At 38.5% G+C, this 24,079-nt stretch overlaps 2 protein-coding genes across 3 annotated transcripts; both read left to right on the forward strand.

Annotated features, from left to right (window-relative positions):
- Window positions 1-10,781: 10,781 nt before the first annotated feature.
- LOC147566959 (uncharacterized) lies at window positions 10,782-18,905 on the forward strand. Of its 2 annotated transcripts, XM_086653554.1 has the most exons (7): window positions 10,782-10,985; window positions 16,578-16,724; window positions 16,808-16,897; window positions 16,973-17,077; window positions 17,171-17,548; window positions 17,632-17,693; window positions 18,747-18,905. In XM_086653554.1, the coding sequence occupies exons 2-6, from the start codon at window positions 16,689-16,691 to the stop codon at window positions 17,647-17,649; spliced, it is 627 nt and encodes a 208-aa protein (XP_086509680.1). In that variant the 5' UTR covers window positions 10,782-10,985; window positions 16,578-16,688; the 3' UTR covers window positions 17,650-17,693; window positions 18,747-18,905. The 2 variants fall into 2 exon arrangements, with proteins under 2 accessions (XP_086509680.1, XP_086509679.1); XM_086653553.1 differs by lacking the exon at window positions 10,782-10,985 and having other exon boundaries at window positions 16,172-16,724.
- Window positions 11,528-16,093, forward strand: LOC147566960 (uncharacterized). The gene is made up of 3 exons (XM_086653552.1): window positions 11,528-14,592; window positions 14,679-14,939; window positions 15,022-16,093. Exons 1-2 carry the CDS (start codon window positions 12,308-12,310, stop codon window positions 14,725-14,727), a joined length of 2,334 nt encoding a protein of 777 aa, XP_086509678.1. The 5' UTR covers window positions 11,528-12,307; the 3' UTR covers window positions 14,728-14,939; window positions 15,022-16,093.
- Window positions 18,906-24,079: the final 5,174 nt, after the last annotated feature.

Genomic DNA, 24,079 nt, shown 5'->3' on the forward strand with positions numbered 1-24,079 from the left:
AAACCTTGATTCCTAAGTTAGTACATTTCGCCTCGACTTCGGCTTCACGGACATACACTCCAAATATGAAATCACTCAAGAATGGTTCACTCGTATGTGTGAGTGTGATCACTAACATGGACTCAACACATAAAAAGGGGCGAGGAGAACATTTTGGAACGAATGATCTTCGAAAAGGAATTAGCCACTAAATAGAGTGGGGAAGCTCACTCGCCCTTCTCACCCATTCTACCTTCTAAGAATGCCTTCTAAAGGTTAACGGATATTAGAAATGGATGATGATGGTGGATTCCCGAGAATGTCGAACTCTTCATGATAGAACCTCTTAAGTATTTCCACATTCGTTTCTTGCTTCGAATACTTATTCATGAACATACACACAAACACACATATATACAATCACATCACTCGCACAAAAGAGCTAACATGCTCAAACATAACATAAACAACTTTATTTATCATTCATTTTTTTTTTCTTTTTGTCTTTATTTTATTTTATTTTTTTTTCATTCCTTTTTTTTATAACACAAATACAAACAACCAAAACAAAATAAAACACACACAACTCTATTCTTGCAATCAACTTTTCATTCCATTCTTGCTTTTGACATTCTTCATTATTTCTTCACATGTCTTCATTCTCGGGATATAAGATGATGGATGGTGATGGAGTATCCGCCTCCCTCTTGTTGGCATTCTCATCGGGTTTCATAGACTACAAGGACAAGGTTAATTCGCTATCCTAATGTCACTCCTAGTGGATAAGGAAGTTGAGCACACGAGATCAAATGAGCTCTTTTAATAGGTACGAGGTTGAGTAGCTCTTCATTCTACTCGGAGTTAGCGCGGAAGAGCACACTTGATGGGCCTAGAAGGTTACCCTAAATAGGTCTACACCCGCAAGTGCACGGGTGTCAAGTTGTAATAAATTCCGGTAAGTCCGGTTCGTTCCTCAAAGACTAAGTGAAACCTATTCTAAGACTTGGAAGTAAGACGGTTTTTGTAATGATTTAGTTTTGGTTTTGAAATGAATAAAATATTAAAGTAAAATTACGGAAAGAAAATAATTACAAATGATACAAGGAACTCAAATTGGGGAGAGCCTAAGGTTTTCTGAATCCGTTCTCCTAACAATTCTAACGACAATTTATTTGGACTTAATTAGCGAATTTTATATATAACTCAGATTCTAGTCCATGAATGGTCTAAAAATCCGGAAGATTTTATCATGAAAAGCAATAAAAAAAATATTAATAAATCATATCGATAAAATTACTTATGAAGAACTTCATCTAAAACCCTAGATAGAGAATTAGTTACTCATGGACATTATATAAAAGAAATTGGAAAATAAAATAAAGAGAATCGGAGAGAAACCACCTTTTTTCGCCTTTTTTTTCCTTCTGCGCAGCCAAACAGAACCTTAGGGAAAATTATTTTCTCGTCTTCCCGGAAACGATTTCCAAGTGAGAAAATAATTCTCCTTCCCTGGTTTTTCTTTTCCTTCTCTGTTTTCTCTTATTTCTCTTTTCAAACTTCTCTCTTTCTCTCTCTAATGAATACAGAAACTCTCTATAATAGTTATAACCGATTAAGGATAAAGAAAGAAGAAGAAGAAGATGATAGTGGATTTTATAAACTTTGATTCAATCTTTCTCCCTCTACAATATCTCTCTATCTCTCAACTCTCTTAATCTAAATCTCTCTTTCTCACTAAGAGAAGAACTAGAAGAAGAAGAAGAAAAGAAAAGAATCAGAAAACTGCAAATTCCTCTCTCTTTCTCTAGCCCCGGTTATAACTTTTAATGGTGGAGAGATCTCCTCTTTCTCTCTGTCTAAACTCTTATCCCCAAAACCGAGCTGTTCTCTCTCTTTTGTAATTCTGTTTAAGCTGTCTCCTTCTCTCTATTCTTCTCCTCTCTCTCTAAAATAATTCCTTGAAGCTCATGAGAAGAAGATGGACTCAAAGAACAACGGAGTACTCTGTTTTGTCTCCCCAACCGAGATCCTTTCTAGCTCTCTTCTCTCTCTGTCTTATACAAAACCGACCAGCCCTAAGCAGCCGAACCTTCCTTCTCTATCGTATTCTTTTCCAGCCGAGAAGATTGTCTCTTTCTTCCCATATATATTGAAATCATCTCTGTTAAGGAAAGAAAGAAAGAAAATCTCTTGGAAATCTCCATCAATCTTCTCTCTTCTAAAACCAGCCGAGAGATAGAGATCAAAGAGAACACCTCTCTCTCTCTCCCTCTCTCTCTAAAAGTTTCCATGAGAGATAATCTTCCAGTTATTTCCTTCTATTTCTGTCTTTATTTTATTTCCACTTCTCTCTCTTAATTTCTTAACCAGTAGAGAGAGAAAGTGATGGGGAGGGAACCCGACAACTGAATCAACAAGTTTTGGCATCAATTACCCACTTAATTGGGTGTTCGTTGACTGACATATATAGAGGAGATCTGGTGTATCGCGGGTCAATTAAGAATGTTGCAGTTGCCATTTCGGATGGAGACATGTGCCTGGGAAATATCTCAGTCGTTTGATTGGACCATATACCCTCCTGCACACGGTAACAGCTTGCGCTCGGTTGTACCGGATCTTGACCTCCTGTAGAATCACTTAACACACCCACAATGACCGACGGTATCCCACGAATGATCCCGGCCCTCTGATCTACTTTCATCCTGCGTGCCATGTGTCATAGACCGCTATGGTTGACATTTGGTCAACTAATTTTCAACTCAGGCTTTGACCCGGTGTATTTTTCACATCCAGACTCCGATTTGACTCCCGTTTTCGCCGTTGGGTTCGTATTGAACTCTACTTTCACATGAGCACTAATATGGACCAGAATACCCTTGTCATTAAAATGACCAAAATGCCCCTCAAGTATGTCTTTATCACGATGTTTTCGCATCGAACTCCGTAAATGAGACCTGAGAAAGAAAATCAAACAAATCATCAGAGTAACCGCTCGAATTGGACTAACTAACCAGAGTTAAGAGATTCAGATGGGACATTTTCATGTCTCATCAAACATCCCCAAACTTAGATTTTGCTAGTCCTCGAGCAAAACAGAAAAATAAAACCAAACCTACCTCACCACTTTCGTAGGGAATCACGATTGCACTTCGCACGTGCAACAAGCCGTTAAACCTCTAAGTTTCCCTAGAGGACGAGTTTTGTCTCGTGAGGGTTTGCAGTGAATATACCCACAAAATTCAGTATTTCAAAATCAAAAGAACCTAAATATGACATGTACTAAAAATGTTTATCCGGTAGATTTTCGAAAGTTAATAGAAATAAACTCCAAGTCGACCAAACCACACAAATGCTAAAAACTCCTTCACTAGTAATCAAGACTCGAAGTGCACGTGACCAGCCAATATGAGTATCATTTCGGTTCTGAACAGACAAGACCTCGATTACCGTCTCGATACATTTCGCCTCGAGTACTGCCTCACGGTCATACACTCAAAAATTAAAGTCACTCAAGAATGGTTCGCTCTATGTGGTATGAATATGAAGAAAACTCAACACATGAAAAAGACGGACTATAATTTTTGTGAACGACTGATCTCATAGGAAGGAAACAACCACTTATACGGGATGGGGAAGCTAACCAACTCTTTTCACCTGATCTACTTTCTAGCAATGCTTCCTAGAGGTCAATAGACTATAATGATGATGTGACTAGAACTCCTGAGAACTCGACATCTTCAAATTTTCAAGAATTTCTTCGAAGGATAAACACTTAAACTAAACAAACACACTTTTTCTTTCTTTTTCTTTTCTTTTCTTTTCTTTTTTTTTTTTTTTTTTTTTTTTTCAATACACTTTTCTGGTACTATACTCAAAATACAAATACTTCTTTCTTAACACTTTCCTTGGGTATATTCTCTCTAATTTGCTTCATGCCTTATTCTCAGGGTTCTAAATGATGAGGTTCCCATCTTCCTCTAGTTGACACTGTTTTCAAGTTTCCAGACTACAAGAGAAAGGTTTACTTCCTGATGACATCCCTAGTGGTTGTAAAATTTGAACTCAAGAGATCAACTGAGCTCTAATGAATGTTGCGAGGTTGAGTAGCTCTTCACTCTACTCGGAGTTAACGCAGAAGAGGTCACTCAAAGCAAAAAGAAAGGTTCAGAATCTCACATAGGTTAAGTCTCCACTAATGATCGATTAAGTTCTCTTAGAAAAGTCTACTCTTCACCTATCTAACACTCACATGGCTAGTGCACAGACAACTTCAAGACTCGAAATTCGTGAAAAAACCTTTTGCAAAAGTGTAGTACAACCAACTAGACTCTATAACTATTAACAAGCAAAAACAACTAGACTCACATTTTCAATCCAAAAACATAAAATTTTGAACCCTTTTGAATTGTTTGAAATAAGGACTTAGCAAAAAATTCATTCCCCTATCCCCAAACTTAAACCAAACATTGTCCTCAATGTTCTGAAGACTATGCAAAAATAACAGGGTGAAGGGAGAGATATTACCCGGTTCAGCGTCCTCTGCATGGGTTGCCTCCCAGAAAGCGCTAAGTTTAACGTCTTCAGCCAGACGAAACAGATGATTCAAAAAAATAGAAAAGATTTAACCTACTGGATTACAGATATGTGATTAACTGTAAACCAATATTCGATACATCTGTGGGTCCACCCAGAACACAAATTTTTCAGTAAACGATAGTCTCACATTTTTGTGAATTGCAGAGAGTGCATGTGAGATTATCAAAGAAAAGGGGCAATCCCCAAACTTAGTGGATGCACAGTCCACTAAGTAACTATAAATACTGGGACCAACATCTAGAAAGTCATCAAAAGGATCGACATAACAATGAAGGGCCAATATATCCGTCGAAGGCAGAAAGTCATCTGCAAGTTTAGTGGATAGAATATCCACTATTTCCATAGACGTTCTCGAGGAGACATCTGAAGTGTCCCAAAAGGGATCAACAACCGAGTCTGAGACCATGTGAAAGGTCAAACTAGACTCTAAGGGTAAGGCAATATGCTCGGGGACCACGTCAAGGTCTATGGTTTCCTTAGGTAAACAGTCTGACAAAATATCCAACATGTCTTTAGCGTCATTAATGTCCTCAAAGACATCTGCGGCCTCGCATTCATTTATAGTGTCATGCCTTCCTAAGATTTCATCTAAGACTGACTCCTTACAAGTGTCAAATGTCAGAAAGTTCAGAATAGTGTCATTCCCAAACTTGCTCATAGAGCCATCATCCTGGATATCAACGTCTAGTGTAGCCCTATCATGGTGAGGTGACATAGGTGGAGGAAGCAAGACAACAAGGTCATCAGACCTTTCAGGCTCTAGTAAACTCATCGACATTTAACTTAGTACTAGGGTTAGACGTATTAACCTCGTCATCGTACCTAGTACCTTCTTGAGTTTGGGGTGGTGGAACCCCTTCCTCGTCGGCGAACAACTGTGACTTAAGCATTTTTACCTGTTGAGTCAAGGACTCGATCTCCTGCTTTGTTTGAGTCGCAAATTGTGACATCATCTCCCTGAGACGACTCTCGGACTCTGATCGAGATCTATCTTCAAGAGTCTCCTCATAGTAAGGCTCACTAGTGTAATTAAATGGAGACTCTTGATAATAACTTCCTCCGTACATATTAGGATCATCGTACCTAGTACCTTCCTGAGTTTGGGGTTGTGAAACCCCTTCCTCGTCGGCGAATGACTGTGACTTAAGCATCTTTACCTGTTGAGTCAAGGACTCAATCTCCTGCGTCGTTTGAGTCGCAAATTGTGACATCATCTCAATAAGACGACTCTCGGACTCTGATCGAGATCTATCTTCAAGAGTCTCCTCATAATAAGGCTTACTAGTGTAATTAAAAGAAGACTCTTGATAAAACTCCCACCGTACATATTAGGATCATACCTGCCTCTAAAGTCATTGGTCTCAGAATAGTGTGGACTATAAGGTCTCTTATATATATATATTTGATGTCGGACCATATCCATCACTATTTTGACCATCTCTATACATTTGTCGGTGTTCTCCTAATGTCATACGAGATCGATCAGGTTCTGGTCTACTCCAGTCACTAGTCGGACCGTCTCTACACATTTGTTGATAATCTCCAAATGTGATACCAGGTCGGTTAAGCTCGTTTCTACTCATTTGTTGGTATTCCCCGAAGGTCATACCAGGTCGGTTAGGCTCAACTTGCCTATTCCCCTCGTTAAGTCGTTGATAATCTCATAGACTCATACCAGGTCGGTTAATGATGGGTCCCTTTAGGTCAAGGTCATCATCATCAACAGGGTATGTCCAACCATTAGAAAAATGTGCCATGATGGTAAGGCACGATCAGAAGATGAGAATTGACACTTATGTTACTAAATTTGACTCCTTTCTTTTGGTCAATTTTTTTTTTTTTTTTTTTTAACACGAAAACCGAGGAAGCACTACGAAGATCCTAGGAGGAAAACAGCCACAATCAAGCTGACTCAACCAAGCAACCTAAACAAAATCTAGACGACAGACAGGTTGGTCAATTTCACTTAAAACTCTAGACAGCTCCTACTTCGTAACAAAGCTTGAACTATGATTGTTATGAGGGTTACTCCGTCAAAGTACTATGGTCAAACAATTCTCCAGGTGACAGCCAACTATGAAAAATTGCAACCGTCCAACCTGAGGCAACGTTTCCTCTTCTCGAGGCGGCCTTTTTTAAAGAATTGTATGACACTTTCCCTTTTGGAATGCCCAAATAAAAATCGAGTTCCTGGATTGTTTTAAAGATCCTATGAGCTCGATACCCTAAGGCCAATGTCTATACCAGATTTTAATTTTAAGTGAGGTTTGGGATTCGCAAGGTTGTTTCCTGAATGGGCAAGAGATCGGTGATGAAATCCGACTCCTATCATGTAATGGGGTTTGTGCCCTTACTAAAGACGATTAAACTAAGCAGTTCGTCAAATCAATGAGGCACACAAAAAACATACAAGTACCCACTTACAAGGGATTCGTGGGTGGTCAGAGAAATTACCTCCCGTTCAAGACGGGCGATGACCTTTGTAGACGACCCGGGCCACTCTTCCCTTAAGTGTCCGAACCCGAGGCTTCTTTTTGGTTTTTCGGTTACAATTTAGCCCTTTAATTTAGGGTCAAAACTTTAATCCAAAAATAAACTAGAAAGTCTAAAGTCTCTCTCTCACCAAAAAATAAAAAATAAAAATAAAACTGTAAATTTCTTCTTTTCGACCCCTCCTCCTTGTTTGCGTCTTCTCTTTCGCTCCTTAATGCCCTACATACCAAAAATAGCGAAGCAAGTCAAAGTGGCCAAAAATAAAAACTTACCAAAAATAAAAACTTTCCAAGATTAGAACAAATTTAAAACATAGTCCCCGGCAGCGGCGCCAAAAACTAGATGGGCCTAGAAGGTTACCCTAAATAGGTCTACACCCGCAAGTGCACGGGTGTCAAGTTGTAATAAATTCCGGTAAGTCCGGTTCGTTCCTCAGAGACTAAGTGAAACCTATTCTAAGACTTGGAAGTAAGACGGTTTTTGTAATGATTTAGTTTTGGTTTTGAAATGAATAAAATATTAAAGTAAAATTACGGAAAGAAAATAATTACAAATGATACAAGGAACTCAAATAGGGGAGAGCCTAGGGTTTTCTGAATCCGTTCTCCTAACAATTCTAACGACAATTTATTTGGACTTAATTAGCGAATTTTATATATAACTCAGATTCTAGTCCATGAATGGTCTAAAAATCCGGAAGATTTTATCAAGAAAAGCAATAAAAAAAATATTAATAAATCATATCGATAAAATTACTTATGAAGAACTTCATCTAAAACCCTAGATAGAGAATTAGTTACTCATGGACATTATATAAAAGAAATTGGAAAATAAAATAAAGAGAATCGGAGAGAAACCACCTTTTTTCGCCTTTTTTTTCCTTCTGCGCAGCCAAACAGAACCTTAGGGAAAATTATTTTCTCGTCTTCCCGGAAACGATTTCCAAGTGAGAAAATAATTCTCCTTCCCTGGTTTTTCTTTTCCTTCTCTGTTTTCTCTTATTTCTCTTTTCAAACTTCTCTCTTTCTCTCTCTAATGAATACAGAAACTCTCTATAATAGTTATAACCGATTAAGGATAAAGAAAGAAGAAGAAGAACATGATAATGGATTTTATAAACTTTGATTCAATCTTTCTCTCTCTAGAATATCTCTCTCTCTCTCTCTCAACTCTCTTAATCTAAATCTCTTTTTCTCACTAAGAGAAGAACTAGAAGAAGAAGAAGAAAAGAAAAGAATCAGAAAACTGCAAATTCCTCTCTCTCTCTAGCCCCGGTTATAACTTTTAATGGTGGAGAGATCTCCTCTTTCTCTCTGTCTAAACTCTTATCCCCAAAACCGAGCTGTTCTCTCTCTTTTATAATTCTGTTTAAGCTGTCTCCTTCTCTCTATTCTTCTCCTCTCTCTCTTAAATAATTCCTTGAAGCTCATGAGAAGAAGATGGACTCAAAGAACAATGGAGTACCCTGTTTTGTCTCCCCAACCGAGATCCTTTCTAGCTCTCTTCTCTCTCTGTCTTATACAAAACCGACCAGCCCAAAGCAGCCGAACCTTCCTTCTCTATCGTATTCTTTTCCAGCCGAGAAGATTGTCTCTTTCTTCCCATATATATTGAAATCATCTCTGTTAAGGAAAGAAAGAAAGAAAGAAAATCTCTTGGAAATCTCCATCAATCTTCTCTCTTCTAAAACCAGCCGAGAGATAGAGATCAAAGAGAACACCTCTCTCTCTTTCCCTCTCTCTCTAAAAGTTTCCATGAGAGATAATCTTCCAGTTATTTCCTTCTATTTCTGTCTTTATTTTATTTCCATTTCTCTCTCTTAATTTCTTAACCAGTAGAGAGAGAAAGTGATGGGGAGGGAACCCGACGACTGAATCAACAAGTTTTGGTATCAATTACCCACTTAATTGGGTGTTCGTTGACTGACATATATGGAGGAGATCTGGTGTATCGCGGGTCAATTAAGAATGTTGCAGTTGCCATTTCGGATGGAGACATGTGCCTGGGAAATATCTCAGTCGTTTGATTGGACCATATACCCTCCTGCACACGGTAACAGCTTGCGCTCGGTTGTACCAGATCTTGACCTCCTGTAGAATCACTTAACACACCCACAATGACCGACGGTATCCCACGAATGATCCCGACCATCTGATCTACTTTCATCCTGCGTGCCATGTGTCATAGACCGCTATGGTTGACATTTGGTCAACTAATTTTCAACTCAGGCTTTGACCCGGTGTATTTTTCACATCCAGACTCCGATTTGACTCCCGTTTTCGCCGTTGGGTTCGTATTGAACTCTACTTTCACATGAGCACTAATATTGACCAGAATACCCTTGTCATTAAAATGACCAAAATGCCCCTCAAGTATGTCTGTATCACGATCTTTTCGCATCGAACTCCGTAAATGAGACCTGAGAAAGAAAATCGAACAAATCATCAGAGTAACCGCTCGAATTGGACTAACTAACCCGAGTTAAGAGATTCAGATGGGACATTTTCATGTCTCATCAACACTCGAAGGACAATTTAGGCTTTGAGCACTCACATGGGTTATGTCTCCACTAATGACTACTCTAGGTCTCTTAGAGATGTTTCTTCTTCACTAAGATGTTACTCCCATAGTATAACACAAACACTCAAAGACTCGACTTTCATGCAAAAACCATTAGCAATCACAAAACTCATCAACTCGACACATATGCATCAACATTTTTAAAACCATCACTACAATCACATGCAAATCTGCTCAAAATGTTCAAAATATCCAATAATCACATGCAAATCTGCTCAAAATGCATCAACATTTTTAAAACCATCACTACAATCACATACTACCAAGGCTCATGTATAAAGAGGTTCAAAGTTGCTGCCAAGCTCATGCCATCCCCAAACTTGGAACAAACCACGCCTTAGAAGTAAAACATATAAGAAATGCTCCTAAAATATCCAAAAATATAATGAGAATGAAGCACATAAAAAGCAAGACCATATAAAATGACCACTCACGCGGGATCACTCGATTGCATTTAGCTATGCAATTAGCCTTTGATTCTCTTGTTTTCACACAAGAGCACGAGTTATGTCTCGCGGAGGGTTTCCAGAGATGCTACCCACAAACATCAAGACCCATCTTAATCGGCTAACGATCATATAGCAAAAGACGAAAGATTTGGGGGTCAACCCAAAGAAAACTAAATGCAAATGGTAATCGTCTCACAACTATCACTACAAAAATCAAGAATATTGCCGACGCCTATTACCGACAGTTTAATATTTCTCGTCGCCCATTAGAATATGGACGACGCCATTTGGATTGTTCGTCGTCAGTGGTGATCTTCTGCCGACGTTACCATACAGAACTCTCGGCGTAATCCACACCCGGTGAATGTCCGGGATTTTCATTCTCTGACCACTTTGCCGACGAGTTTAAAAATCCGTCGGCAGATACTAAAGGCTGACAGATTCCTCCTCTTCGTCGGTATGATGTTGGCGCGAATTTATTTATTTTGGCAGAAAAAAATCACGTCGTGGTGGGAAAACTTTTACGAAAATATAGTGCCGACGGTTTCCTTTGGTGTCGTCGGTGCTATTTGTAAACGTCGACGTTTTTGTTTCCTTTCGTCGGTATAGTTTTCTGGCGATATTTTTTTGGCGGAAATAAATTCCGCGAAATTCTATATGGCCGACGGATTTTATACTTTGGTCGGTAGAGGACCCAAACACACCCCTGCCCCCTGACCTACCTTCTCTTTCTCCATCTCGTTTTTTTCTCCTCTCTTTCTCCCTCTCGTTTTTTTCTCTTCTCTCTCCCTTGCGAATTTTTCTGCCTGAATTCTCTCGTTAGCTTTCTCTCTTCTTCCGGGTAAGTTCTCTCTCCCTCTCTCGTTAACTCCATCTCTCTCTTACTATGTCTCTCTCTTTAACTCTCTCTCTCTCTCTCCAGGGATTTGTGTTTGAATAGTTTTCTAGGGTTTTCCTATTTTTTAAGTGGTTTGTTCAATTCGACAATTTTTTACGGTTTTCTAGTGGTAGAGATTTGCTATAAAGCTTGACATTTTGACATTATTGTTATTTGCTAGAGATTTTCCATAGAGCCTGACATTAGGGTTTTCTAAGATGAGTTCTTAGATTGTTTTGTGAATTCGATGATTCTATAGAGCCATCACTTTGAATTTTAGATGAATTCTTCTGTGAATTCGATTTGGTTTTAGCTTATTTCTGAAGATTCTTTTAAACAAGTTATCAAATGGTTATATGTTCTTGAGAAACATGGTAGTTTGATTAGGGCAAAAGCATTGAGTTACTTTTCAGCTGTGGTTGAATTGTTGTTTTTCTCTGCAAATTGAGTATATTTCAGTACTATAGTGTGTGTCAATTATCATTTAGTACTTCGAATTGTTTATAATAATGTTTACGAGGATGAGTTAATGGTTGTAATACTGTTAATTTGCCTCCATTACAAGTTTGTACATTGTTTTAACTTTTAACCCCATTTTCGAACACAGCTAATGATGTTATCCTACTTGCATAATTTGCTTAGCTGACATCCCAAAATTTGAAATAAGTTACACAATGGGGCTTATGAGAATTTCAGCATGAGGATTGGATTAGTAGGAGTCAGTACTCATTATGTTTCAATAAGAGCATTCCAATCAAAGATCATCGATAGTACATCCCTACGCCTAAGCCTGTCAATGCAGAACGTAAAGTTTCATCCATACCCACCGCTGGTTCTTCTTTTTGTTCATTATCTGATCTTCTGTCGTTGTTGTTTTGTTGATCTGATTTGATTTCAGTGACAATTGAGTTTGAATGTTTATGATCTTCTACCTCTTGAAATTATGTTGTTTCTGCTTTGCTTTCTTCTACTAATGATTTGATCACCATTGAAATTGACGGTGATTGTTTCTTGCTTGCTGGATGAATGGATGAAGAAGTTGTTGTAGTAGTAGTAGTAGTACAAGATTGCCCATTGGTTTTTTAAACAATGGGTTGCTAATGTTGTTGTCTTGTGGGCGTGAATTCGAATGCCTAAGCCTTATCCTCGTTTTTCCTAAAGAAGTTGAAATACTTTTATGTTTGTCCTAGAGGTGTTATCAACCCCTCCACCATATTGACATGCTTTATGACTGAGAAATTGCTATGACATGTTTTATTATTAAATTCCATCATTAAATGTACCTTGCACATAACCAAATTAACAAGGTGTTCTATTTTTGAAGTTAGTATTCATGGACAAGTCTTGGTTGAAATCAAATAGAAGCACAAAGCAATATCAAGATGGTGTCATTGCTTTCTTGGATTATGCGTTTCGTCACGGATTAGTCACTGAAGAGAATGAAATAAAATGCCCGTGTGTGAAATGTTTAAGTACCAAGTATGCCGATAGAGAAACAGTTGAGGGACATTTGGTTTGGAATGGGATGATGCGAAACTACATAACTTGGTTTTGTCACGGAGAAGATATACCTACAACTGGTCGTATGCACGCATCAGTTGGGGCTACAGATGAACAAGTCTTGGAAGATGACGATGATGATGAAGACCTAGAAGGCATGGTGCGGGACATTTGTGGAGTTTATGACATTGGTGGAGATACAGATGGTGCAATAAATGGGGTAGAAAACGATAATTCTTCAAGCGACAAGTTCGTTAGATTGTTAGAACAAACCAAGAAACAATTATACCCTGGTTGTGATAAGATGACTATGTTATCTTTTTTTCTAAAGCTTTGGAACTATAAATGCATCGGAGGGTGGAGTGACAAGTCATTCAAGTTATTGCTCCAGTTACTAAGAGATGCCCTACCTGACGGGTGTACGTTGCCTGAGAATTTTACCCAGTGCAAAAAGTTACTAAAAGATTTGGGATTGAACTATGTTAAAATCGATGCCTGTCCAAACGATTGTATGTTATATTACAAAGAAAATTCTGGGCTTGAAAAGTGTACTAGGTGCGGTGAGTCTCGCTATAAGGATGAGGATAAAAAGAAACCTGCAAAGATTCTTCGCCACTTCCCCTTGAAACCAAGATTGCAAAGATTGTACATGTCATCAAACACTGCAACAGATATGAGATGGCATGATGAAGTTCGCGAAAAAGATGGGGTGTTAAGGCATCCTGCAGATTCTGAAGCTTGGAAAGATTTCGATGTTAAGAATCCGACCTTTGCTGCAGATCCAAGAAATGTGAGATTGGGTTTGGCAAGTGATGGCTTCAATCTCTTTCGAACAATGAGCATTTTGCACAGCACGTGGCCGGTGGTACTTGTTCCATACAATTTACCACCGTGGTTGTGCATGAAACAACCTCATATGATACTCTCATTGCTTATACCCGGACCTCATAGTCCTGGAAATGACATAGACGTGTATTTGAGGCCGTTGGTCGATGAACTCAAAGAATTGTGGGAAGAAGGGGTAGACACTTATGATGCTTCTAAAAATGAAATATTCAGAATGCATGCGGGTTTGTTGTGGACCATAAGTGATTATCCGGGACTTGCCATGCTATCAGGTTGGAGTACTAAAGGTAAAATGGCATGCTCAACATGTCGTGAGCAAACATGTCATAGATATTTGTCTAATTGGCGAAAGACATGTTATATGGGTCATAGGCGGTTTCTACCTTCGAATCATAGGTTTCGTAAGATGAAAAAAGAATTTGATGGAACTATTGAACGAAGACCACCTCCAAACCCTCTGTTTGGCACTGATATCTTGCAAAAGCTAAGAGACTTGCCACATGTATTTGGTAAAAAATTTGAGGAGAGTTTGAGTGGTGATGTTGGTTGTAGAAAAAGAAGAAGAGTTACGAAACAAACAAATGTTATGCCGGATAATTGGAAAAAACTCAGCATTTTTTACGAATTGCCGTATTGGGAACATAATATGCTTAAACACAATTTAGATGTTATGCATATCGAAAAGAACATTTGTGACAACATTCTGGGTACTATTATGGATATTGCAGGGAAAACAAAGGACAATATGAAGGCAAGACTAGACCTCGTGAAAATGGGAATTAGATATGAGCTTCACCCAAAAGAAAATGCAAATGGTAAACTTTATATTCCAGCTGCATGTTATACTATGGACAAGTCACGTAAAGAGTTGTTTTGCAACGTGTTGAAGAACCTCAAGACTCCAGATAGTTACTCCTCAAATATTGCACGTTGTGTTAATGTGAAAGACCAAAGGATATATGGTTTGAAGAGTCACGATTCACACGTGATCATGCAACAGTTGTTACCATTGGCAATTCGAAAGACTTTGCCAAAGGAAATTTGCTCTACACTAATAGAGTTTAGCATGTTTTTTCGTGACTTGTGCTCAAAAGTAGGTCGTGTGGAAGATTTTCAACAACTAGAGGATAAAATTCCACTTACTTTGTGCAAGTTGGAGAAGATATTTCCACCTACCTTCTTTGACATAATGATTCACTTGTCAATTCATTTAGCCACGGAGGCACGGATTGGTGGTCCTGTCCAATGTCGATGGATGTATCCCATTGAAAGGTATATTATTTTTTTTATTTTATCAATATATTATATTTGTCGTACTTGTCTACTCGTCTAACTAGAGTTTATTCTTGTGTAACTAGATTTTTGTATACTCTAAAGAATTACGTTCGTAATAGAGCTCAACCGTAGGGTTCAATTGCCGAGGGATATATTGCTGAAGAGTGTATTTCATTTGTGACAAGATACATGGAAAATGTTGAGTCACGCTCAAATAAACCACCCCGTTACATAGACAATAAACGGATAGGAAGTGGTGTCTCGTTTACACTCGATATAGCTGAATCTAACCGGGTTCATTATTATATCTTGTCAAATAATCCGGATGTTTACAAATTTATCGAGTAAGTCTGATTTAGAATCAATATTCCGTTTATGTAAATTTCTAAGATGGTCAAGATGGTAAAAATTTTATTCCATTTGCAGCATTCACAAAGAATTCGTAGCGATCCAACACAACAAGTTGAGTCCCCTTGCAATTCAAAGAAAACACGCAGAGGAATTCGCTCAGTGGTTTAAGGATCATCTTCAAAAATTGAAGGGAGCTAAACAGTCATATCCCGAAGAACTCGACATCCTTGCTGCTGGTCCACTTCCACGTGTTCAACGATTCAAGGGTTATACAATTAACAGATACAATTTCAACACTATTGCGAAAGAGATGGGGAGACGACGCAAAACAGTGGTGTGGCTCTTGACGCGAGTCAAACCTTTTTCTCAAGTGCAAAAGATTCAAATCCAGTTGATGCGGTCTTAACACATTATGGGCGTGTAACTGACATACTTGAAATTACATATCCACGAGATCGTCGATTTTTATTATTCAAATGTGACTGGGTTGACGTCAATAAAAACAAAGGTTTAAAGGTGGATCAATTTGGTTTTCTACTTGTTAACTTCTCTCGTTTGTTGTCAACCCAAAATGAAGATCCTTATGTGTTGGCATCTCAAGTCAGCCAAGTGTTTTATGTTCAAGATCCGATTGAACTCAATTGGTTGTGGTAAAAAATAGACCCAGAGATACTTACGACTTGAATGACAATAAAAATGATAACATGCCACTTGATAGTGAGTTAATTCTTGAGCATACAAATGTTTGTGATAATGAAAATGAAATCAATGAGGGCGTTCACAATGGAACGATGAATGATGACAAAGACAATGAAGAAATTGAAGACAACGAAGACAAAGATGAGGAAGATGAGGAGGAGGAGGAGGAGGAGGAGGAGGAAGAAGAAGAAAATGAAGAAGAGGAGGAGGGGGATGAGGAGGAACAGTATGTACATAATGAGGCTGAAAGTGAGGAAGACGGCGATGATGACCAAGAGGATGATGACTCTTCTGTTTAGTTATTTCTTTTTATTCGAGAACAATATGATTTAGTTGTTTAATTGTAATTTGAGAACTTCAAGATTTACTTTAGAATTATTTCGATTAGTTTTTTCTTTTTATTCGAAAAAATATGATTTAGTTGTTTAGTTGTAATTTGAGAACTTTATGCTTTTTTATTATTATTATTCGTTGTATTCGAAAACCGTACGAATTCTAATGTTCCGTATTTGTCTTGTTTATGTAGGTTTTGAAGCATCATGTCAGAACTACCAAAAAAAAGGGGAAGGCGCAAGAACAAAAATGCGTGGATGAATGATCTTTCAGATGAAGAAAAAATACATATTGATTTCGATGCAGAAAACCGACCTATTGGAAACAAAAGGACAAAATTGGCAGAATACATAGGATTATTGGCAAGAGATGGTCACAGATTTCCAATAACAAAACAAAAATGGAAACAAATTGACAGCGAACAGAAAGAGAAAGCCATTAAGGAAATTAAGGTAATAGATATATTTGGGTTCATTAAAATAGTATCTCTTTTCCTTTCATGTTGTTTTCAATCTGCTAACTCTAATTATTTCTTTTTCAAGTTATATTTTGACATTGATGTGTCTGAAAAGTTTCTAAGTAATGAGCTAAGCATTAAGTGGAAATACCATAAATGTTCTACGAAGAGAAAGTTTTATACTGATATTGAAGACAAGAGTGAATGCGACAAAAATATTCCTAAAGGAATTGTTGCTTCTCAATGGGTGACGATGGTTCAACTATGGAATGAGAATGATGATATTAGGGTAAAAAAATTTCTTTCCTCACTTTATATTTGTTTCAAGCTTTACTATGTGTTTCTAACCTTTTTTTTTTTTGTTAAATGTAGAAGTTAGCCGAACAAAATGCAAGAAATAGAGTTGATCTGACACTTCATCACCGTCTTGGGTCGAAATCCATAGCAGAAGTCTCTCATGAGGTAAACGTTGTATTTTTCTGATTTATTATTGTTCTCACTCCTTAACTATTATGCTGCATGTTTTGATTTTTACAGTTCCGACAAGAAAATAACAAACAACCTACTCGAATGGAGTTATTTCAAAAATCTTATACAAGTACAACCGAAGGAGTAGTAAACCCCCATGCTGCCGAGCGGCTAGTAATAATTTACATCTCATAACAATATTATTTTTTGTTCGTAATGATTATGCAGATAAATATAGACAATGATCAAGTTTATTCTATTTGACAGAAAGATATGGAGAAACTAAAGGAGATTATGAGCCAGAATGCTGATGGAGAACTAAAAGACTTGCCAGGACCTAATGACATCTTTGCCCAGGTCATGGGACCAGAGACAAGGGGTCGCATTCGACTTATGCCACATGTGAAGCCGAAAGACCTTTTCCCTCGGCAATCTTCAACAACTTATAAGAAAGTAGAGCAAGACCTTTCTGATATTAAGAAAACGAATGCTGAGTTACAAGAAAAGAATGTTGAGTTACAAGAGAAGAATATTGAGTTAGAGAGAAAGCTATCGAATGTCACATCAGAGGTATCTTCTCTGAAAGCACAAATGACAGAGTTCATGAATCTCATGCGATCATCGGGTGCTGGTTCGTCATCACAGGTAAATTTAACTCATTCTTCTCACATATGTTAGCTTTGTGTGTCGTCGTTTAAACTTATTTTGATGGTTTCTTTGTATTTTAGTTGGAACAGGGGCAGTAGGCAAAACTTCATCTCAAACTTAGCTTGGATTACTTTTGTTTAAGGTAAATACTTTATGCAGTTTTTTCTAGATCTCTTCCATCTAATCCGTTTATTAATATTTGAGTTGGTAATATAACAATGAACTATATATGCTTTTATACTTTGATTTCGTCTATAACAATTTAGTCGATAGAAGTCAGGTTATGCTTGTCGGTGAGGAAATTTAGTCCACAGTAGTGTAATCGTTTCCATGACCCTGGTGGAAGTGATTCCGTGTAGTTCATAGAAATGCTTAGAACCACACTTTTTGTCATAGTTTACTATTTGATTTTCATAATGCGATTTTTGTGACAGTTTATTATGTGATTTTCGATTTTATTGGATGGGGTTTATCCAAAGAAAATCTAGATCTAGCTAAGTCAATTGGTGAAGCTAGATCCAAAGTTGAAGAAGATCGAATTGTAATGCATGAAATTGAAATCTTAAAAAGAAGAATTACTGAACCAGATATTCCTAAACGAAAGATGAAGGAATATATAATTAGACTTGTTTATGTTGAAATGTTAGGTCATGATGCATCTTTTGGTTATATACATGCTGTAAAAATGACTCACGATGATTCTCTTTTTCTCAAACGAACTGGTTACTTAGCTGTTACTCTTTTCCTTAATGAAGATCATGATCTGATTATTCTAATTGTTAATACCATTCAAAAGGATTTGAAATCAGATAATTATCTTGTTGTTTGTGCTGCATTAACTGTTGTCTGTAAATTGATCAATGAGGAGACTATTCCTGCTGTATTACCTCAAGTGGTTGAACTTCTAGGGCATCAGAAAGAAGCTGTTAGGAAGAAAGCTATTATGGCTTTGCATAGGTTTTATCAGCGTGCACCTTCATCTGTTTCTCATTTGGTTTCTAATCGTATATTGCAGTCAAAGGATTTTTTTTAATTTGACTTGAGTAGTGAAATGATAAAGAATACATAAACGGGCACTCTATACGGATTGACCAATCTAGAGATGGATTAGTTAGTTTTTTGGTTTTATTGGATGGATTTATGAGTTATATGAAATGGGTATCTCTACTAATTGCTCGATTGCTTCTTTGTGCAGGTCTGTTGGTGTTTCGGAGAAGAAGAAATGATAACATAGTTGTTGATTCTTGATGTTAGACAATGTGTGTTTTGAAATCTTTCGCAATTTTAAATTTTCAAACCTTTCATGGTTTTCTTTTTGTTAGACAATATGTGTTATGAAAACAATGACTTGTTCTTAGATGTGTATTACAAATTTTGATAGTTATGCAGGTTATTGTTCATTATGTTGCTACACTTTATGAATTAACAGGTGCAGCAACGGGTACAAAAAATCGATTTTAAAAAAAAATTGTTATATATTGCCGACGGAAATTAAACCGTTGGCCAAACAAATAGTTGCCGACGGTTTTTGTAAATCCAAGTCGTCGGCATAGGGCAATAAATTCGTGGGAAATGAGGTTCCCGGGAAATTAATCTTCTTACTGCCGACGGAAATAGAGTTAACAAAAACGTCGGCAAAATATCTACCGACGCGTTGTTTCCGTCGAGAAGTTCGTCGCGGGGTTACTTCCTGACGCCCTTTCTGCCGACCGTTTCCTGCTCGTCGGCAAATACTTCTGCCGACGAGAATGTCGGCTTACCGACGGTTTCCTAGCGTCGGCAATATTCCCGATTTTTGTAGTATATGCACAAGCTATAACGTGCAAGTGAGACGAAAAGTGAAAAGAAGCCATCCCAAAACATAGTTGATGCACGGTCCACTAAGTTAGCATAAATGCTAGGGACGACGACTAAAAAGTCGTCAAAAGGATCGACATACATGTGAAGTGGGAGGAGGCCAGTCGGAGGCAAGTAGTCAAACTCAAGCTTAGTGGATAAAACACCCACTAAGTCCCTAGACATGCTAGGGAAGACTTCCGAAGTGTCCCAAAAGGGGTCAACAATCAAGTCTGAGATCATGTGGAAGGTCAAACTAGACTCTAAGGGTAAGGCAATAGGCTCGGGGACCAAGTCAAGGTCCGTGGTTTCCTTAGGTAAATAATCCAACAGGCTATCCATTATCTCGCTAAATTCTATGTCGTCGACGTCCTTAAAGGCATCTGGAGCCTCAAAGTTGGTTACAACACCATTCCTTCCTAATATGGCATCTAAGACTGCCTCCTCACAAGTGTCAAAATTTGGAAAGTTCATAATAGTTTCATACCCAAACTTGCTCTTAAAGCCCTCATCCTGAACATCAAGGTCTACTGTAGTCCTATCATGGTGAGATGACGAAGGTCCGGAGAGTGAGCAATAAGGGTCACCGGTCAATTCCATCTCAAAAGGTCTATCAGGAGCTTCTTCGATATTTAACTTAAGACTAGAGAGTTAGGTGTATTACCCTCACCATCATTCATAGTATCTTCTTGAGTTTGGGGTGCGCAAACCCCTTCCTCGTCGACGATAGGCTCTGACTCAAGTCTATCAACAATTTTGAGAATCCGTTCCGTGATCTCTGTTATATCTCGATTAAATCTAGTTTGGTACTCTAAAATTGCTTGGAGAGTATCTTCAGACATCTCCTCGTAATAAGGCATATGAGTATAACTAGACGAAGCCTCTTGCGGAACACGGATCATGGGACAATAATCGGTCAAATGGTGTAAGCTCGCACAAATAGCACAAACCGGGCTAATGGTCTCCATGGTCCTTTCTTCACTACCTTCATGTAGATACCTAGACTCGACTCTTTGAGTGGAATCATCGAGTCGGGAATTGTCATCACTAAATGAACCGTTCATATATGCTTGTCGATAGTCACGAAGACTTCGACGTGGTCGATCAATACTAATAGAACTACGGTCCTCATGAAGTGACAAATTCACACATGAAGGTGTGGTCATCTCAAATTCTTGTCGATAGTCTCGAAGAATCTTACGGGGTTGATTACCCTCATACTCATAATCCCTAAAACCATATTCATGACGAGTCTCACCGACTCCATACATCCGTCGATATTCACCCATGGTCATCCTAGGTCGGTCAGGCTCAACTCGCCTATTCCGATCACTAGTCGGACCAATCCTATATAAGTTTGAGTAGTCCTGATGACTTGTAGATGGTCGACTAGTGTTGGAAAGAGTTTGCATAAGGTCATTCTCGACAAATGACCAACTTGCCATGATCTCACAATATTCAAGGATACTAACACACAATCGCAAAAATGGGAACAAACACTTATAGAACTAAACAATCACACACAAGTAAAAAGGATGAGATAGAATGCGATATTATCGAGTGCTCCTCTCGTTTCGTTCGTCTTTCTGCTTAAGCTTCTCGAATCCTTCATTTTCTTTCGCCTTTATGTCACTTTTGGCTCTTTTCTTGTAATGGTACCTAAAAGAAAATGAACTTAAGAAAGTACAAAATAAAATAAAGACGTCTAAGAAGCAAATAACACTAAACTAATGAACAAAACAACTAACGCTATCCAAACTACTAAACCTATCCCCGGTAGCGGCGCCAAAAACTTGATGCACCCGAAAAGATTTCACACCCAAGCGGAGATATCAAGTAGTAATCCGGCAAAGCCGGGATCGATCCAAGGATAGAAAGGTAGCTTGGATATCGAAGGGTCTTATCCCTCGGTCTAGATATTAAAAGCTAACTTAGACTAAATAGGAAAGGAAACAAAGATAAATGGGAGTTTTAGATTGAATAAGTAATAAGAGAAGAAAACGAGTAAAACTAAACTAAACAATCAATGTAAACGGGCGAGAGAGATTCGAGAGAAGTGTTGGAGGAACAAGAGTCGGGAGGCAACAAGAGTTGGGAGACAAATAAGTGAGAGAGGTGTCGAACCGAGAATCCGATAATGATAAACCTACGACTACGTGTAGTCCGATCTAATGTTCCAAAGTATAATCGATGTTCGACTCCCAAGGTGATGTCTATAAGCACTACGTATATCCGGAGATCATACTTAGTCCAACAAACGTCATAATCGGTTAATCCCGAGTCAACGAAAGTGTTGCTAGTCGCCTAACTATGTGAAGTGCATGATAAGACACATGAAAATATGACTTAGACTACGTTCGAAATCGAATACTTCGTTTCGCCTATTAACTATGTGAAGTGCTTGACAAGACACATGAAAATACGATCGAAACGATAATCGAAATAAATGAACATCAATTTATAATCCAAACATCAAATCATATTAAACATAATCACGAATCCATCACATTTCATCTCATATAATCGACACACTAAAGTTAGCTAAACATGGTGATTGAATAAGAAATGGAAAGAAAATGATGAGAGAATCCCCCTTTTTCGATGTGCTTCGAGGCTAACATCGTCGGAAAATATGAGTCTCTAAGTTGCAGCCGATCTCCCCTTAGAAAATTTCTGGGTTCCCCATAGCGACCACCATCATCTTCTCCATTTAGAACACAACCTCCATTAAAGCTAACCTTAGCTTTCTCTCTCTAGAAATTTCTTGTCTAAAATCAAATCAAACTACATGGGAAGCAAGATCAAGACATGGGGAGCAAAAGCCCTAAGGTTTCCGGCCAAGAAAGATGGAGGTTCCGGCCACATAGGTGTTGTCCCGGTCGTGTGCATCCATCCCGAGCTGCTGTCGTGTTGTGCGCGCGTCCCTAGTGCCGTCCCGAGCGAGACCCACACAGTCCGAGCTTGTTGTTGGCGTGAAGCTGCTGTCCCGAGCAGATCTGCTGCTGTCCCGAGCAGCTCCAGCTGCAGCCGCGTGCCTAGTCGCTTCCCGAGCAGATCCCGAGCAGCTGCTAGTGCTGCAGCCCGAGCTGCTGCTTGGCCGGCCAAAGCTAGGCCGGCCTAGTGTGTTGGCCGGCCCTAGCTTTGGCCGGATCGTCCTTCTTCCTCTCTCTTGTCTTTCTCTTCAAACCCTCTCTTTCAAGCTCTCTCTCTACCAACCAAGAACACCAACCCTTGCCACCCTTTCTCTCTCTTGTTTCTTTCCCAAGCTAGAAGATGATGAATAGTAAACTCTAACTTGTGTTTTATACTCAAACCCTAAGGTCCTTTGACTTAGTCAACTTCTTTAGACTATGTTGACTTGGATCCATAAAGAGAGGGTGCCCATATAATTCTTCTTTGTCATTCTTCCTTGGGCTCTTGCGCTTTGATTTAGAAACCAAGAGAGTGCCTCCATCCTTGTCTCTACATCTTCAAATTCTCACAAAGGACTAGAACACCCTCGGACTTCTTTCTTTCATATCTTCCCCGTCCGAACTCCGAATTGAATACCGTTTTCATCGTCGGACTCGTCATTGACTATACTTGTCATTTGATTTGCTTGAAGTCTTTTTCTCTCATTTTCGGCACATGAAATGATAGTGATAATTCGCTCCTTTTATTCCGAATCACACGTTTAACTCTAAAATAAGTACCTAACATGAAAAACATATAAAATATTATTGAAAACACTCGAAAAGGACTAGATAGTCTAAGTTTTTCTCTTCAAAAACTTGATGCACCCGAAAAGGTTGCACACCCAAGCGGAGGTATCAAGTAGTAATCCGGCAAAGCCAGGATCGATCCAAGGATAGGAAGGTAGCTTGGATATCGAAGGGTCTTATCCCTCGGTCTAGATATTAAAAGCTAACTTAGACTAAATAGGAAATGAAACAAAGATAAATGAGGGTTTTAGAATGAATGAGTAATAAGAGAAGAAATAAACTAATTAAACGATAAAAATAAACGGGTGAGAGAGATTCAAGAGAAGAGTCGAAGGAACAAGAGTCGGGAGGTGGTAAGACTCAATTCGGGCAACAAATAAGCGAGAGAGGTGTCGAAGTCCGGGAATCCATAATAATAATCCTACGACTACGTATGATCCAATCTAATGTGTCGAAGTTTAATCGATGTTCGACTCTTAAAGTAGATGTTTCTAAGTACTACGTATATCCGGAGATCATACCTAGTCAAACAAACGCCTAATTCGGTTAATCCCGAGTCATATCAAATGAACATCAATTCATAATCAAAACATCAAATCATATTAAACATAATCACAAATTCATCACATTTCATCTCATATAATCGACACACTTAATTTAGCTAACATGGTGAATAAGTAATAAATGAAAAGAAATGATAAGAGAAATCCCCCTTTTTCGATGTGGCTCGAGGCTAGGTTCGTCGAGAAAAATGAGTCTCTAAGTGTAGTCGATCTCCCCGTAGCGATTTTCTGGATTTCCCTTTAAAAATGCAATTTGGGTGTCCCTGAGTAAAAATCAGATTTCCCCATAGCACTCATCATCATCTTCTCCATCTCAAGAACATCCACCATTAAAGCTTCATCAAGCTTTCTCTCTCTAGAGATTTTTCACCCAAAATCAAATCAAACTATATGGGAAGATAGATCAAGACATGGGGAGCAAAAGCCCT

This window comes from Eschscholzia californica, unplaced genomic scaffold (assembly GCF_041429995.1).
Source record: "Eschscholzia californica isolate CP2 unplaced genomic scaffold, dmEscCali1.0.p SCAF_1, whole genome shotgun sequence".
Taxonomy (NCBI): Eukaryota; Viridiplantae; Streptophyta; class Magnoliopsida; order Ranunculales; family Papaveraceae; genus Eschscholzia; species Eschscholzia californica.

What these genes read in the sequence shown, in the direction of transcription:
- LOC147566960 (XM_086653552.1), top strand. Translation starts at nt 12,308, where the DNA reads ATGGACAAGTCTTGGTTGAAATCAAATAGAAGCACAAAGCAATATCAA. An exon ending in TGGATGTATCCCATTGAAAG is followed by an intron (nt 14,593 to 14,678) that starts GTATATTATTTT and finishes TTGTGTAACTAG; the next exon opens with ATTTTTGTATACTCTAAAGA.
- LOC147566959 (XM_086653553.1), top strand. Translation starts at nt 16,185, where the DNA reads ATGTCAGAACTACCAAAAAAAAGGGGAAGGCGCAAGAACAAAAATGCG. An exon ending in TAGCAGAAGTCTCTCATGAG is followed by an intron (nt 16,898 to 16,972) that starts GTAAACGTTGTA and finishes TGATTTTTACAG; the next exon opens with TTCCGACAAGAAAATAACAA. An exon ending in CCCATGCTGCCGAGCGGCTA is followed by an intron (nt 17,078 to 17,170) that starts GTAATAATTTAC and finishes TCTATTTGACAG; the next exon opens with AAAGATATGGAGAAACTAAA.